This window comes from Perissodus microlepis, chromosome 19 (assembly GCF_051167445.1).
Source record: "Perissodus microlepis isolate ML-2025 ecotype Zambia chromosome 19, ASM5116744v1, whole genome shotgun sequence".
NCBI lineage: Eukaryota > Metazoa > Chordata > Actinopteri > Cichliformes > Cichlidae > Perissodus > Perissodus microlepis.
The window spans coordinates 10,061,565-10,078,153 of record NC_140479.1 but is presented as its reverse complement, the minus strand read 5'-3'; the positions used below and the strand labels follow the sequence as shown (position 1 = coordinate 10,078,153).

The window sequence follows — 16,589 nt, the reverse complement described above, 5'->3', positions numbered from 1 at the left end:
ATGAAAATTTATAAAAACATCACATGCAGACTTCACATGGACTGACTTTAAAAAACACACTACAGCCTGTCACCACGACGTGCCTCATTTACACAAAGTCATGTTTATAGTTTTAAGACCTGCAGGAATAATAAAAATACCCATTAATCAAAGCACATATACTGTGGTGTCCTCAATGAAAGCACACGGCCTCTAGTGACTTATTAAATAAATGCAAATACAGTGACATATTTTATTTGCCAAATATTTTATACCAAAAAAAACAAAAAAACAAAAAAAAAAAACCCAAAACATCCAGTTTCTCATCTCCCAGATAAACTACAAATCCACAATTTTGCAGTAGCACTTGTTCTGTTCTGCAGCCTCGGTGAGATCACTGCAGGCTCTGGTTTGAGTTAGAGTACATTCAACTGCAGGTCGTCTCTGGGGAACAAGCTGAATAAATGTCACAGAGCGCCACAGGAACAACCCAGGCCTCCAAGCCAGCCAACAGGAAAAAGAGATGGGAAGTGCAGGTACACGCTGATTGGCACGCCTTACTAAATTAGACAGGGGACTGTCCATGAGTGAATCAATCGCAGGTGGCATCATTTTTTATTTAAGTGGTGGGTGAACAGCACTATATTAACTGGTTGCACTTAAAACTACAGAGCAGATCCCACAATCCCATCTCTGATCCTTTGGGTCCTCCAGGTTGAGGTGTGGGTCCTCCAAGAATCGAGCTTAACCATCAAACTGTTCCTGAGCAGTTTGAGTCAAAGCTGCATCAGGAGACCACTGTCATTGGGGAGTAACGCTGCCATAAGACTGTGTCAGTTTACAATGTTAAACTGTCTGAAACATGTTAAAGTAAGAGCTGCATAATTGCCAGGACCAGCTTCCTCTGTAGAGCTTTGAATTATTCATTGTTTTACTTTCAGTAAAAAATTCAAAAATGCCTCACCATCTCATGCATTAATACCTGTGCTCCAATTACAAAATCTTAAACTTGTGAGAAAATAGTGTAACATGGATCCTTTGAGACCTCAAGTGACCCATACCTCTTGTGAGATGACCTCTTTTTTTTTTTTTTAAGTCTCACAGCAACAAGACGTGTTCAAAAAAAAAAGCCCAATTCCAGCGTTATTAGATTCCAATCAGGACTTTCTGGGCTAATTTAGAAACTGCTGACTGACGCGAGGAAAGATGCCTGAAGGAGAAGCAGAGACAAAAAGCCCAGAGCTTGTTGAGAAAGAAACATTCAACTTCTAAGTGTGCCCAAAATAAAAGAAAGTTCTACATCTAAGCCAATATGTTCTTTTCAGCCTTTTGATTCCAAGTGTAGAGTAAAATCATCACTCACAGAGCTGGGCATTATGGGAAAAGGCTGAGAGGGAGCATTGTTAAGAAAAGAAAGACTGAGTGTTAGTCAAAGGGAAAAACTGTGTTAGATCACATGGGACAATTATCATTGTCTGTCCCGGCCGCGTACAAAAACCGATACGCTACTACTGTCCCGTCTTCCTTTGAGCTCCAGCTTCAGTGGAAACTGTTTAACAAATGACTGAAAACCCAGGTCAAAGACTCTATGTGACATCCACAAATAAAACCATTAAGCACAAATGACCACAGAGGCATAAACAGACCAGTTCACTAAGGGAGCAATCGATACGAAACGAGATCAAATGAACAGTCAGCGAGGATCCATTTAGCCCATCAGCATGTGACCTCGTCTGTCTGTCCCTGAGCTTCAAGATGCTTCTCTACGTTCATCCTCCAAACCTGCAGGTTAATCATAATAATCATAATCAATATCAGACAGCGCACGTGTTGCATGAGCGTGCAGCCATCAGCGTTTAATTTTTAGGCCCGTCTGAAACAACGTTCAGTGTGAAGGGAAGGATTTGTAGAAAATAAGAGTCTTATAGTTGGTGCCTTAACATTGAGACACATGTCACTCAGTATTGGCCAAATCCACTCAATGAAGGAAAGTGAGGAGATGAGAGGAGAAATGAAAGGTCGTGCCAGTCAGGGATTACAGCGGATGACCAGCTGAGGCCAGAATGTACTCTCAGCGGGAATCTGGGTTATGAAAGTGATCCTTAAAGCGCTCTGCGCGGAGTCACGGCTAACAGGAGCGGTTGCACTCCAACGCAGTTCAAATCACTCTCACTGAAAGCGATGCAGTCTCCACAAAATTGAGGGATGCAGATAAATATACCACCAAATCTCTAAATTATTAAAGACAGGTTGCTCTTACATCAAGCATGATAAAAATCCTTGAAAAACTGGTGAGGTGAGAAATTTGAAGGCAAACAGAGTGTGCCTGACCCCTACATACACTACACATACACTAGGCTAATGTTACTTGATTTTTCTTATACGAGTTCAGCCTCATATTTCAACCAGCAGGTCTTTAGAACAATTTTGAGGACTGGATTCTTGGCTTCCTCATAAATGGAAGTTTCCTCCTCACAAGGATTCATTTTTATCTCATTTGTGCACAAATGAGTCCGAGCAGGTATGAAAACAGCCCTATGTTAAAATGGACTGATTCAAATAAACATATCCAAATAAAAAGATATAACCACTGCGTTTAGAAAATGCTCTCATACGCTAAAGATCACGGGCATTAAAGGTGTGATACTGGAATGTGCAATCATTTATTCATAACTGAACTTTGAAGCAAACTGGAGCTGTGTTTAAAAGGACACCAGCATCTCAAGATTCAAAAACCATGATTACCTTATTTTATTGTGCTTCTATCGAGTCTGTTTTGTCTTCCTTGGTGTTGTGGTTTGGAAGCTTATCTGTAAAGAACAGAAACTCCACAGCCGACAGTTTCAGCAGTTGCTTAGATTGATTGCACTCTACTCCTTTGCATAGAGTTTCAGTTTCTTTTTTCTTGCTTAGGGCTCATAGCACCAAAGCGCAGGCAGCTTTTTCCAGTAGCCCTCACTCAAAAGAACAGGTTGGAGGTTTTATATCCAACAACAATGTGCTGTAATTGTTTTGAAAAATCTAGGTGTGGGATGGATGGCTCATCCACAGCAAAACAACAGAATAAGATAATCGAGTAAAGTCTGCCTAAAGTGCAGATCGATGTTTGTCTTGTTTAACACGTCAGCATTTCACACCCGGGACCACAGATCTACAGCATGACCCTGAAATTTAAGCAGTATGCAGGTCAACCCCTCTACAAGTGTACTCTCTGCACACGACTCCAGTGCGTTTGGGTGTTTCTTTGCAGATGTCTTTCAACTTCTGGCACCAACACAGAAACGCAGATCCAAGCAGGATTGAGGAATCCTGGGGCATTTTCAGCACAGCAACAGTTTTCCAAAAGGTTTAGATTTAATAAAAGGTCAGAGATATAAACCAAACAGAACCTGCACCAACCTGAACCCACATGTGCCTTAAACTAAAGCAACAGTCAAACCAAAGCAAATGATAACTAATCTGAAAGACATGAGCCTCCCAGGAGGAACGAGACAGACATCTTGGGAGGAAACAAGTTCATACAGATTCAGCAGGTGAAGTAATTTCCTGTATAAGCCTTGGATTGTTAACCAGTAAGAAAAATTCAGGTTCAGCAGCCAAAATGGACACGAGGCCGAGGGCCAGGGGACAGCACAGTGACTCTTTAGATTTTGGACTGCTGGGTGGACAAAACAAGTCATTTAAAAACATGTTGGAAGAATGTAATTATTCGCTGCCCAGTGTTTCCTCCAGGACAGCTCTGACGGGTAAAGCCAAGAAAAGTTCAGGGCTGCAGTGTTGTGTGAAAATAGCTTCACATTCATAAATAATCCTCTTTCCAGTCCCACAGACTTCATATATAGAATGAGTTAATGGTAAAGAGGAAGCGTGAAATGTGAGGATTGTGCTGATGCTGAACAGGGATGGAGGGGGTGGGGAAAGGCAGGGTGTTTGATTCCTTCCTCCTGGCTGAACACTCAAAAGAGATCCATAAATCATTACAGATACACTCAGTCAAGTTACAGAAAGGAGGACTGTCTCTAGTGTAGGTGCACAGTAATGCTTGAGGACTCGTGTAGCTATTTAAGTATTACTGACACCGTTGCTCGACAGATTAAATAGAAGGAGCTGTAACTGTGGACTGGAGCACTAACTGCTAACAAAGAGAAGGCTATCCAAATACACTTAATTGGTATTGTAGGCTCTCTTCTTGCCTCAAGTGGTGTTTATTAGGCACCAACACGGCCTACTAACAATGAACCAAAGCAACACTGACCATATGTCTAGACATATGGCTAAAGGAGATTACATGAACTATTTCTTTCCTTGAAGTCATGCTGTTTAGACCCAGACGTCCTTACTGGCGTCTCGGAATGACAGAGTAAACTGGAAGCACCCTGCACTGTGAAAAGCAGGTGTAAATGTGTTACATCCTATTATTTAAAATAGAACATGAAACAAAAGACAGAGTTAGTGACTCAAGACTTCATTTTCTAGCTTTTTCACCATAAATAGACTTATGCTTTCAATTAAAAGATGCACTTTGGAGAACTAAAAGTGGTTAGTCCAAAATAACACCACATAGAAAAAGTTCTACTTTTCTGATCACAAACTCAAACCAGCCAGCTTCACCAACACTAAATACCATGTTTAAGTCCAATAATTCATCTTCATCTATTGCTCTGACAGCATCTATTTTTAATATCGTTCTCTGGGAGAAACAGTGATGAAGCATAGTTGTGCAGCCCTACCAGCACATGCTCACACATGACCAAACACAGAAGCAGCTTGTAGATACAGATCACAGTAAATCAGTAAGGATTTTACACTCCATAAAGGAAGTCAGCAGGATGTGATCTCTATTACAGCCTGGCAGATACTTTTGGATGACTTTGCGTAGGGGACATGGCACTGGGTGACCAGGGCCGGAGCAGGGATGATGGTACTTTTACAGTTTATGGAAACAGCTCGCCAGGTTTGGCTGATAACTTGGCGCACCACCCTCTTACATAAACATGGGTGGTGTCTGAGGTCATGTCTTTACTCACCACACCCTATACAGACAATTATATATTGATCACTAAAATATGTTTAAAACTACTTTTGGACACTGATTAATGAGTCAGTATCTTGTATTGCATTTGCGGCAATAACTTGAAAATCTCTGACAGCATGTCGCAATTACACCAGCAAAGTCCAGACCTAAACCTGGCTACACCCACACAAGGGAAAAAACTGGTTAGAGACCCTGTTGCAACCAGGATTATTGTGACATGTGGAATAAACTTCTGATCACATTGCCTTTGAAATGGTTGTTTTAAAGACAGGCATGTCAGGTGCTGTCTTCAATGCTATTTTGATGCATAAAGTTGGCAATAAATTGGCAACAAAACAGTCTCGTATCAGTCTGTGATTAAATGTGGTCAAGTAGACAATTGCATGCAATCTGCTTGCAATAACACAACGATTAACTAGCCTGTTATCATCTGCGTAAACAAAAATTAATATTATTTTATAAATTCTGTATTCACAGTCCAGACAGAACCTCAGAGATCTGAAAAAATAAACAAATTCCTCCACAGTTACATGCCAACCTTCACTGATCCACATCAGAGGGATCGCAGTAGGTTCAAGTCAGACCGCGCTTCTTTGGAGAAAGGTTGCCTCTCACCAGGAGAGATATACAGTCAAAAGTTTCTAGGTTGCCCATTTGGTTGCCATAACTACTTGTAAGTGTAGAGAAAAACATTCAATGCAATCATCAGTCACAATGAAGTTGATGCGAGAGACTGATAAACTCCAACAGAAAGCAAATACTTCAAGTTGTTCCTGCTTTATGTGGATCTACAAGCAACTGAATCATGAGACGGGTGGCTTCCTCAAACCAACAAGGCAGCTGACATCAATCCACAGTTTAACATGCAGTACTATCTGAAAAAGGTGTAGAAATACACATCATGATAACTTTGATCAACATCAACTTTGGTTTCCACATAAAGGTCTTAAATGAAACGTAGTCCACACTCTCACACACACACAAGTCTGGTCAACTCAGACATTCGGTAATCTAGCAGTTTCAGTACCAATAACCTCAGAGGAGACAGCCTCTTGACCATGAGAAGAAAATGTTTTAGTCATATAGGTGGGGATTTCCTGTCTCACTCACACATGCACACAAACACGTTGCTTTCATGACCTAAAAAGAGGTCTAATGTTACATACCACTCTACCACCTACCAGGAAAAAAATCCAAACTATGTCGATGTAATGAGAGGGCAGCGCAGGAAAGCCATGCAGGAAACGAATGCAAAAAGCAGGGCAAAGGGAACGAAGCAAGCACTGACGTCAGGCTATTCTAAAAGGCTGACAAACGGCAAGCATTCAAAGACACAGGAGCTTAATGAAAACAATAACAGCACCTGTTATGATCTACCACTGACAGTAGGAGAAGAGGAATTCAGTGTTGATGCATGCCAATGCTGTGAATAGGCTGCTCTGACAAGGCCAAGCCCACACACAGGAGGAACAAGACTGTAAAAAGGCAAAACTTTACCCCTCATTGCATATACAGACTGAAATGTTGTGCCTTTAAGGCAATACAATCCAAGCCAGAGGGCACGAGATTAAGTGAACCTTTAATTCTTACCCTGCATGAATGTCATGTTTAAAAGCAGGGTACACTTTAGAGACGCTATCGACACCACAGGATGACACAAGTTGCTTTTTACTCACAGCACCAAAACAGCCAAGTGTAAGATTATATTAACAGATTGGGAAAAAAGGGAAGGTGACACATTGATCATAGACAAAAACAGGAACCCCAAATAAATTAGTAATGTGGGTGAAAGAATCAAACAATATAAACAGCTGCTCTAAAAAGGCTGACTACACTGTGTGAGAAATGCCTTCAACTTAATACAAAGTTTAAAGTATACTTACTTATGTTGAGGGTTTTTTAACCACACTAATGAGTAAAGATTTGTGTACTTGTTTCTAAAAATGTAACATATGCATTAGTAAGAACAAAGACCTGTAGTTTGAACTCTTAACTTCAAAATCTTAAGTTAGCAGTGTTATTATTTTGGTACATATTGTGTTTAGATTTTGAGTTTGGTGGATGTCTAATTTGGTTTCCAGTGTTTGTGTGGTTGAAAACAGCGCAGTAACAGCCCTCCATGACCGAGTCTCTTGTAGTGATTAAAGATCTAAATCGATGGTGCTGTTCAGATATTACCGATAGCTGTACAGTATATGGGGTACATCAACGTGACAGAAAGTGAGATCTTGAGACTTATCTGGATGCGGCTTCTGGTGTTTGTGTATCAAGAACAGTGTACAGTTTGAAGGCTCCGTAGTGATTAATAACTTCAGGTCAGTGCTCAGATGTTAATAAAAGGTAACCGTGGTGTATGGGACACATTAAAGCAACAAAACTTGATGTGAATTGACAGAAATACATGTTGGGCAAGATAAATGAAACAATTCTGCTTTGGTCATATATTCACTTCAAACTGGGTGGTGGCTGTGAACATCAGGTTGATCTTCTAACACCATCTAACATCAGTAAAGAAGAGCAAGCTCACAGTTTGTCATGCACAGACAGGAAAGAATAAGAAAGTGTTGTGGTAGGTTTCAAAAATAATTTTACTGGATTCCAGATATAGGTTGTAGTCCTCCTCCTTGGCTGTTAGAAGCGATAAGCACTCCAGCGACTGTATTCACAAACAATACTTTAATTGTGCGGTGTATGGGGCAGATTCAAGCAAACAAAAACAGAGATGTCTGTCACTTAACACAAACACACAAACTAGAAATTCTGCTAACATATTGAGTTTGTGAGTTTATTCCTTTTTGATTTAAATTTTTTTTTTTTAATTCACTCCTATTTTGTAGAGTAAGTAAGTATCATTTCACAGTACCCATTCATATTGCATGCATCTGCTGATATTGTTGCATCCAGAGTTAGAGTATCTTCGTATGGACACTGGCTAAAATATTAAGCCCACTTTATATCAATTATATTTTCTGTTTGTTTCATTATGTTTACAGTTGTGGGGTTTATTTACTGTCATGTTAGAACAGTAAAGCTGTAAAGCGAGGGGCTAGGTTAATGACTATCAGTGTGGTAGCAACATAGGAGAGTGCAGAGCTCGCTGAGAGTGGGTAATCACTCTCCGAGACAAGAGTGATAAATAATGATTATATTTAAATATCAGTAATTACAGTATTTAATGTGAGATGCTTAGCTGGTGCCATAAACTCCGCTCCTGGTCCCACAGGAAAGACAGGATTACGCAGCATTATACTAAAAGCAAGGTACACTGATAGGTGTTCAAATATAATTATATCCAAAATTCATTTTAAGACAGAAGTGATCACGCCTAAAGGATGTGCCCAGTATCATGATGTGGGCAAAAAAAGTCTTAGAACTTATTTAAGCTGCTGCCTATCCCACGTGGTGAGATGAGACTTGAAAGTTCACAATCCCTCCCGACAAATCCTAACAAGAACTAGCTAACTTCCCAGAATTCAATAAATGATGTAGCTTTCTTAAATACATGAACAAATCATACCGTAAATGCGATAATAGATAACAGAGCTAATGTCTCAACCTGTGGATCGACTCAGACTCCACCAGCTTAAAGAGTAGTTTTTACCTGTAATGCTTCATTTGCTCAGTTTAGGGGCACCTGAACCAGCACTCCACCTGCTCCAGGTTCTGGTTAGAGAGACCTTCCAGCTCACAACAGATCTTCAAAGAAGAGCAAGGACTACTATCTCCAGCTGTCGTTCCAGACGGTGGAGCTGGAGTCTGTCGAACCACAGGCCAAGTCTCACAATAGTGAGTAGTTTACTGATGCGGACCAGAATTTTAGCATATATATGTAAGATGTAGCTGTACATCCAGCATTTTGTGTATTTTACACCACAGTGAAAGTAATCAATGATTTCTAGCAAAGTTCTTGGTTTCAGGATTACTTTATTCTGCATTGTCTACAAATATAATGCATTTAAAATGCATTTCATGGTGTGATCATTTGATTATCATTTCTACACCTCTGAAAGACCGTTACAATCTTAAAGCATTAAAAAAGGCTCCTCGGGAGTTCTGCCAACTTTTCCCATTTTTAAAAACATCCAGATAAAACTCAAAACCTCTGAAAAGACTTAGAGGTGTGACCTCTGCCACAGATTCCACATGGAGGGGAAACTCCATTATCAGCTGAGCTGATCGATTATTCATGGAGGGGTCTGCGTAGCTGCTGCCCGATCGCATGTGGAAGGACCCTGCTGATTGTGCATCACTCCCAAAACAAAGCATCGATTGGTCTGGCACGTGTAAGCACGGTCAAGCCAACAGCTCCATTGTCTGTGAAACAAAATAAAAAAAGCCAGAGAGGCATGGGGAGCAGGGGGTAACCCTCCACTCTTTGTGCAAGGCAGCTGAGCATGCATGCGACGATTGCAGAGCATCGTCATCATAGTGCATCCTAAAGACACCTCCATCCCCCCCATTTTTGTGTTTCCCAGTGTGCATCGCCTAGCAACAGAGTGAGTTGTAGGGCTTGTAAAGGCTTGCCAGGAAGAAGACCGCTCATCTCTCCATGCCTGCTCCTGCCTCCTTAAAGTCCAGATTACAGTGTTTTAGCTCCCACCGATCCTCTCCTGCACGTTTCCGAGCGCGTCTGAGCGACGTGGCAGAAAAACAGCAGCACTCCTCAAACTTTTGTCACGTTTTGTTTGCGCTCCTGTTCCAAAATAAACTCAGCGGAGTGGGCAGGGAGCCGGCGTGGAGGCTGAACTTGTTACTCCGAGCCTCACAGGGAGTCAGTTTACGAGCTGCGGGGCGCTGCTGTCAGTTTCAGTGTCAAGTTCAATCCCCTCACTAAACGTTTCCGACCTGATGTGAAACTATTCGGGTTGCTAGGTGTTCACGCCACTACGACAACTGTAGCTAGGTAACGCTCGGAGACCACCAGTTGTACAGTTAGCTACTTGTGGAGGCTAGCTCTTCTTAGCCAAGTTAGCTTTGGTGTAGCCAAATTAGCGCCAGCTACTGGATAACACATGAGTGCAATGAGACGGCGAATACTTACTTTTATGTCTGCCCGCACCCCAGGACTGTTTGGCGATGCTGGGGCTCCGTATAATTGCCCTTCCGGCGGATTTCAAAGCGTCCATATCGCAATCCAAAAGTGGGGCAAAGAGCCCGACGAGCGCCTGTGTGTGCGTGTCGAAACACTCCGCTCGGTTTAAAACAAACCTCTGTCGTTCAAACTTTGTTTCAGCTGTTCTTCTCTCCCCTCCTTCGTACGACTAGCTCTCAGCCGACGGCAAATTACCATGTTCGTCCCCCTGGGCGGTGTTAGTATGTAAATTAACCGGATAAGGTGCGTGACGCCCGCTTGTGGAGTCACGCGAGTGGGTGAGGTAGTAACAGCAGCCGCGGCGGCGCTGGCAGCCCGGACGGACGGTGCTAGTGTTATTCCTGTTAATAACGCCCTCTAAGACCCGGCCTACAGTTTCTACTGTCCCCCAGCGTCTTCTGCGATGACTGACGTGATCCTCCGATCGCCGGCTGCTCATAAGGGGGTTCAAAAATATGGTTAGGGGGCCAGAAGCGGCCGTCAAAGGCACCCAACCCGGCCCACAGGTCCTCTTTAGAAAATGTGCAACTTACAAAGCAAGAGGTCAAAAAATTTAAACTGTATTTTTGTTTGTTTGCTTTTATAGCCTTCATTCTGACATACCGTAAGAAGACAAATGGCATATCTGTCTGGCGTACTATTAAGGAAGTAAAAACAAACCATTAAACTGTCAAATTTTATAGCCAATTGACTGCCAAATGCAGTGGTCTGATTGGTCACATTTGTTTATTTGGATTGGAAAAATCGCTTCTTATTGTTATTAGTTTATTGTTAAGATCATAAAATCATATATTAATATTCAAATATTTGCATGAATTTTAAGCGTCAAGTGTGTAAAGGCCTTTACAGTGAGTCCACAGTAAAAAATAGAAAATCTTTGATAAATAAACACAAAATTTAAGTTTTATAATTGCAGGAAATATCCAGATAATGAGCTCCCAGTACCTTCCTTTTGTTTTTGCATTCTTCTTCTTAAAGCTCAAGCCCAAAAAGTCATGCTGATGGGGTTTACTACAGCAGAATATGTGACACATTACAGGAAAAGCCAAATAAAGACACATACCTTCACACACAAACAGCCAAACAATGACACAAATTGAGATAGATAGATAGATAGATAGATAGATAGATAGATAGATAGATAGATAGATAGATAGATAGATAGATAGATAGATAGATAGATAGATAGATAGATAGATAGATAGATAGATAGATAGATAGATAGATAGATAGATATGGTGTCACTTCACGGTCATTTTACACTCCACACTCCTTTGCAGAAAAGTTTTAAAGGCAGTGGGGCATGCTGGAAAATATCTTACTCATACTTCCTGACCTTGCTCCCTGTCATTTGTGCAAAATGCTCACAAACCCGGGTGACTTCCACTACGCAGCAATTTATTAGGGTTTTTTTGGCAAGTGGCTTACAGAGTAATTAGCTGGGGAAGTGCTATTTTAAATTATCTTTAGCAAGCAAAACAAAAAAAACCTGTTGCTGAAAAGAGGAAGGACAGAAACGAGAAGGACGAGTGCACCCCTTGGACTTTGGACTTGAGCAGTGCCGTCTATGACTCTGTGAGCGCGAGGCCTGAAAGATGAAGCTCTGATGGGTGAGTCATCTGTGTTTTTGTAAAGGACTGAAACATTGTTACCACATCAAGTTAAAAATATATACTCATACTTTAAGGTGTGTCTGTGTGATGTGTCTAGATGTATCTGGAATGAGGAATTCTGTGACTGAGTGTTTGTTATATAGGGAGATGGGTTTGCTCTGGTACATCAAGGTCAGTCACAGAGTTGTTACACCTGTGCTCTTGGCTATGAGGGGGGGAAAAGTGCAGCCACACCCCCCAGGGGAGGGATCTGAACAGTCAGCCAGCCAAATTTGCCCCCTTAGTGGTCCTGGTGACTTTTCCATCTTTGGTTGGCGTAGATATTGCCGTGAGGATTGTAACCGATGTACAGTTTCTTGTAAACCTATTCAATTCAATTCAATTTTATTTATATAGCGCCAAATCACAACAACAGTTGCCTCAAGGGACTTTATATTGTACAGTAGATTGTACAATAATATATACTGTAGTTTAATCCAAACATGATACAAATAAGTTTTCATCCAGGTTACCAAACCCTGGATGAAAAACAAAAATGTTTTTTTTGTTATATAAATGAGTAAGTTATAATCTTATATATCACCACTGTGACTTTTTTTTTTTGCACTAATCTCGCTAAAGTTGTTAAAGCAGGACCCAGTAGTATTCCCTGAGGAACTCCTTTCTTTAAAACAATTTCTTACAATGTTATAATCTAAAAGTAAACAAAGTGTTCTCAAAAAGTGAGCGCGCGCCTCCGTCCAGCACAAGTCTAAACTGCAATGCTTTATTGTTGTGAGGGATAAATCTGTGCCTGTTTTTTCATTTTGCAGTCATGCCAACACTTTTAATTCCTGTTTTGCACAGAAAGCCCAGTCATGAACTTTTGCAGCACACCACAGACATCCATCAGCCACATGCAACACAAAATGCCCATCTCAGCTTGTATTTTGGGCTAAACTGGTTTTCACTAGAGGCGGTTATTAAAGTTTAAACACAAGATTTTACTGCGGCTAATTTAATGTAACCTTTGGCCCTGTATTCTGCACTACAGTGAACTGTTGCAGTATGGAGGAAGCACGTGGGGGGGTTTCTCCTCAAAAAGGACATTTTGCATCAGTGAATCTTTGCTTAGATTAGAAAGCCATCTTTCCACTGCGGACTTGATAATAATTCTGTCTCTACAGAAAATTTTGGTGTCTCCAGTTATTTAACACAATTTTCTTTTATTTCTTAGCATGAAAACAGATTTTCTCATGCAAGTGACAGAAAGTTTTGAAGCTGGAGTTCTTAAAGCTGTGGATGAACCAGTAGTGTTCCCTGAAGTACTCCTTTAAAATAATGTGAACACGTTAGTTTTAGTACTTTAGTACTTCATATTCCAGCTCAGTTTCAGAAAGAAATTCTTCACATTTCTTCTAAAAGTCAGATCAACCACTACTTAACTCTAAATCAGAGCTGTTAAACACATTTTACATCATAACTTACACACTGCCCAGTTTGATCTCAAGTGGCTCAGATGGGTAAAATAACCTATAACCTTGTGGTTAAAAGCTAATAACCTATAACCACTTCCAACATGTTCCGCTTTCTGTCAGGGTAAGGAAGTTTAACTATATGTGTCCATATTTAATGTCTGAGATTCTTAAAAAGAAGAAGTGCAAGTTCAATAATACACCCATGTTTTTCTACATAATAAAGAAATGCCACTAAAGTAAATCAAAGAAAATCAAACCTCCACACAAAATAGTGAAAAGCAGGAAGTGTTCTTCATGTTTTGGTTTATCTCTTTCTTACTTTGGTGTAGTATGCCAGGCCACAAATTGTGTCTTTGTCAGTAAGAAAGGCAAAACAAAAGGACAAAATTTATGTCCTTCTTTGTGAACTTTTCACATTTTTCGAGAAATCTCTTGGGTCGAATTGGACCCTTTGTTGGGCCAGTTCTGGCCCCCCCAGGCCACACGTTTAACGATAGTTAATAGTTAAAGGTATGTTCTGGGAATTTTCAAGGACAGAAAGAGGCGGTTATAAATAGTATCATAAAGTAGTCTCATAGTGTGTGTTTCAATAAATTAAACTGATGAATCTGAAAACTTTCCACAAAATATAAATCAAGTCAGTTCATTTGTATAGCACCAAACCACAACAACAGTTGCCTCAAGGTGCTTTATATTGTAGAGACCATACAATAATACAGAAAAAAACAGAAACCCCAACAATCAGATGACGCTCTGTGATCAAGTGCTTTGGCAACAGTGGGAAGGAAAACTCCCTTTTAACAGGAAGAAACCTCCAGCAGAACCAGGCTCAGACAGTGGCAGCCATCTGCCGCAACCGGCTATTATAAACAAAAAGTTGCCCCCAAAATTCAAAAAATATATTTTTTGGTATAAACCTGTAACTGGCAGTGATGCTCAAGAGTGAATTTAACAAACCTCTATGACCTCTGACCCCTTTATTGTTCTTCTTTGGTTTTCTCCAAAGTTAGCTCCATGGATAAGACTTCTGCAAAGATCCAGCAACAATTCTGACATTTGAAATTTAAAATTCACCCTTTGTGACCCTTGGTTTTATTACACTGGTCAACATCTTTTTAGAAGCTGCCTGCTTTGTATATAAAATAGGTGATTTCATATGTACTTTTTCTTGCTACCAGGAAGGTCAAATCCAAGGCCAAACAGAAGAAGTCAAAAGTCAAACAGATAATTGCATTTAGAATTCATACAAGACCAATATCAACACAACAGAGTACCATGTGAAGATTAGTACTGGTAATGCCAATTTCGGCCATTGCTGCAAAAACTCAGAGGTGTGTTTTAGTCATTTCTGGTTTCATTTAAGAAATGATCCAGGAGCATGCCATCAAAACTAAACCAAACCACAAACTTTAAGCATTATTTGTCTTTTTCACTGACTCAAAAAAGTACCTTCAGATGCATTATGACTGTAGACTGGTGTAATCTTTCCTTGTGATGAAAAAACCCCAATTTGAACACTTTCTGTGAGAAAGTGAAACCAAAAAGTGGAATCTTTTTCTATCCTCAATCATTTTTGAGGCCCAGATAAAATACAGTGCAGAGCATCTCTAGCAAACATGCTGATTGACATTAGGAATGTTGTCTCATATTGGTTCCTGTAGTTGCAGAGCTACATTTCTCTGGTGAGTTTCACAGAGCTTACATCACCGCCCTGTGTGTGAATCACTCGAGGGTTTGGCTCGCAAAAAAAATCCAGCAGTACTAGATCTCATGGGAGATGACAGTTTAATTGGCCACAGCGTCCTCAGGTGCATATTGGGCAAGCGCTCCACGATCTTCAATCTAAAGCTCAGTTTTAAGTTACAACACAGCATAAAAAATAGTTTCTAGAGAGACTGATCACTGCTTTAAGTCCCTCTGTGCTCAGGCAGGTGAATTCCTTTTAAATCACTGTTTCTTTGTTAGCAGATACAACTGTGCCTCCATGCAATGGGACAAAGAGTGACTGTAAACTGAAGCATGCAGCACGAAGCCTGGCTTTTAAGGAAGCAGCAGTACTAGTTGGAGAAGAAAGATCAGAGAGTTTCTGCCCGAGGGGAGAGAAGACGCATGTTTTGGTTCTTCACTCTGAAGGTGAGTATAAGAGCCAAAACACACACAGTTTAATTATACATGAGGACAAACACAAGTAAGCAACCCTCAGAGCAAGCATGGGAGTGTTTCTGCTGCAAGCTCACCAAAGCTTCAGTGATCGTCTGCAAAAATAATCTTTCTAATCCTTTAGGGTGAAAGTGTTTTCAACCAAGAAAAAAAAAAGTCAAACCAAGTAACTCAAGAGAAGCTTTATCTGCATTTTATCTCATTTATGCCTCATTCCCTTCAAACGGGAGGATTAACTGTAGATTTCAGATGCTTAATGGCACTGTGGGCAATTTCTAATGATCATAATTTGCCAGTTCCACGTGTTTGACCCTGTTAAACAGGAAGTGGAAGAGCATGGAGCAGATGGGTTTAAAAACAGATTTATTACCAATCTAAGCACAGTTAGTCTCAATGCACGGGTTGATCAAACATATCTCAGGAAGCTTGGCACGTGACAGGGTCCTGAGAGGGCTTCTGTTTGAAATTAGGGGTGCTTGACATTGACAGCGGGAATCTTAATCCCCACAACCCTCAGGAAGTATCATTCCTGATCTGAATGAACTTCCAGGGCCAAAGGTCAGGAAAGCAAAGGCACCCCTCACGTGTCCATATTTAGGTAGAGAAACGACTCATCCGGTCCTGCAAGAAATGATCATTTTAATGACCAGCTTTTCCCTCTTTTTGTGGCCAAAAAATGTCCATCTCAAATTATTACCATAAATAATAATAACCAATTCTTTTATCAGAATAAAATGTGATTTATGGTCTTAAAAAGAGGGAAATATAATGATTATTTGCAGAGTGAATGAGCAGAACTCGTGTGGAGAGAAGTGATCACTGATCAGACTGACACTGCCTTCTAGTGGTAAAAGGGAGATGGTGCATTTGGGCAAACTCCAAAATAACAAAGGGGCCACAGCAAGTTTTTACACTGTTTCAGATCTCTCAGCCTTCAGTTTTCTGTTTATTAAATGAAACGCTGCCGTGTTGGTTTGAGATCATGTAATTGAAGAATTTGCCGTTCCTTTCCTTTGAGAAACTCTGGTTGCTTTTCCAGTTTGCTTTGGCTCATCACCCATTCACACTGGCAGACATATATGTGCATGAGCAGCTTTTCTCCTTTTTCATATAACTCTGGTACAAGTTCATCTTTGTTTCATCCCTCCAAATATTCTTGTTCTGAACTGTTTAGGATTTTCTTTTCCTGGCAAAGTTTAATCTGTTCTTCGTGTTTGTCAGTGTAACCAGTGGTTTGCACTTGTTTTTTTTCC

General features: G+C 40.6%; 1 protein-coding gene across 4 annotated transcripts in view; it reads right to left on the bottom strand.

Annotated features, from left to right (window-relative positions):
- The window catches only part of ldlrap1b (low density lipoprotein receptor adaptor protein 1b), a 51,012-nt gene extending 40,491 nt beyond the window's left edge, over positions 1 to 10,521 (bottom strand). For 2 of the 4 annotated variants that reach the window (XM_084914190.1, XM_084914191.1), the window contains exon 1: positions 10,056 to 10,521. In XM_084914190.1, coding sequence (XP_084770316.1) covers positions 10,056 to 10,140 — 85 coding nt within the window. In that variant the 5' untranslated portion in view covers positions 10,141 to 10,521. The remainder of the gene's footprint in view (positions 1 to 10,055) is intronic. The other 2 variants (XM_084914188.1, XM_084914189.1) reach the window with 1 other exon arrangement.
- Between the last annotated feature and the right edge of the window lie 6,068 nt (positions 10,522 to 16,589).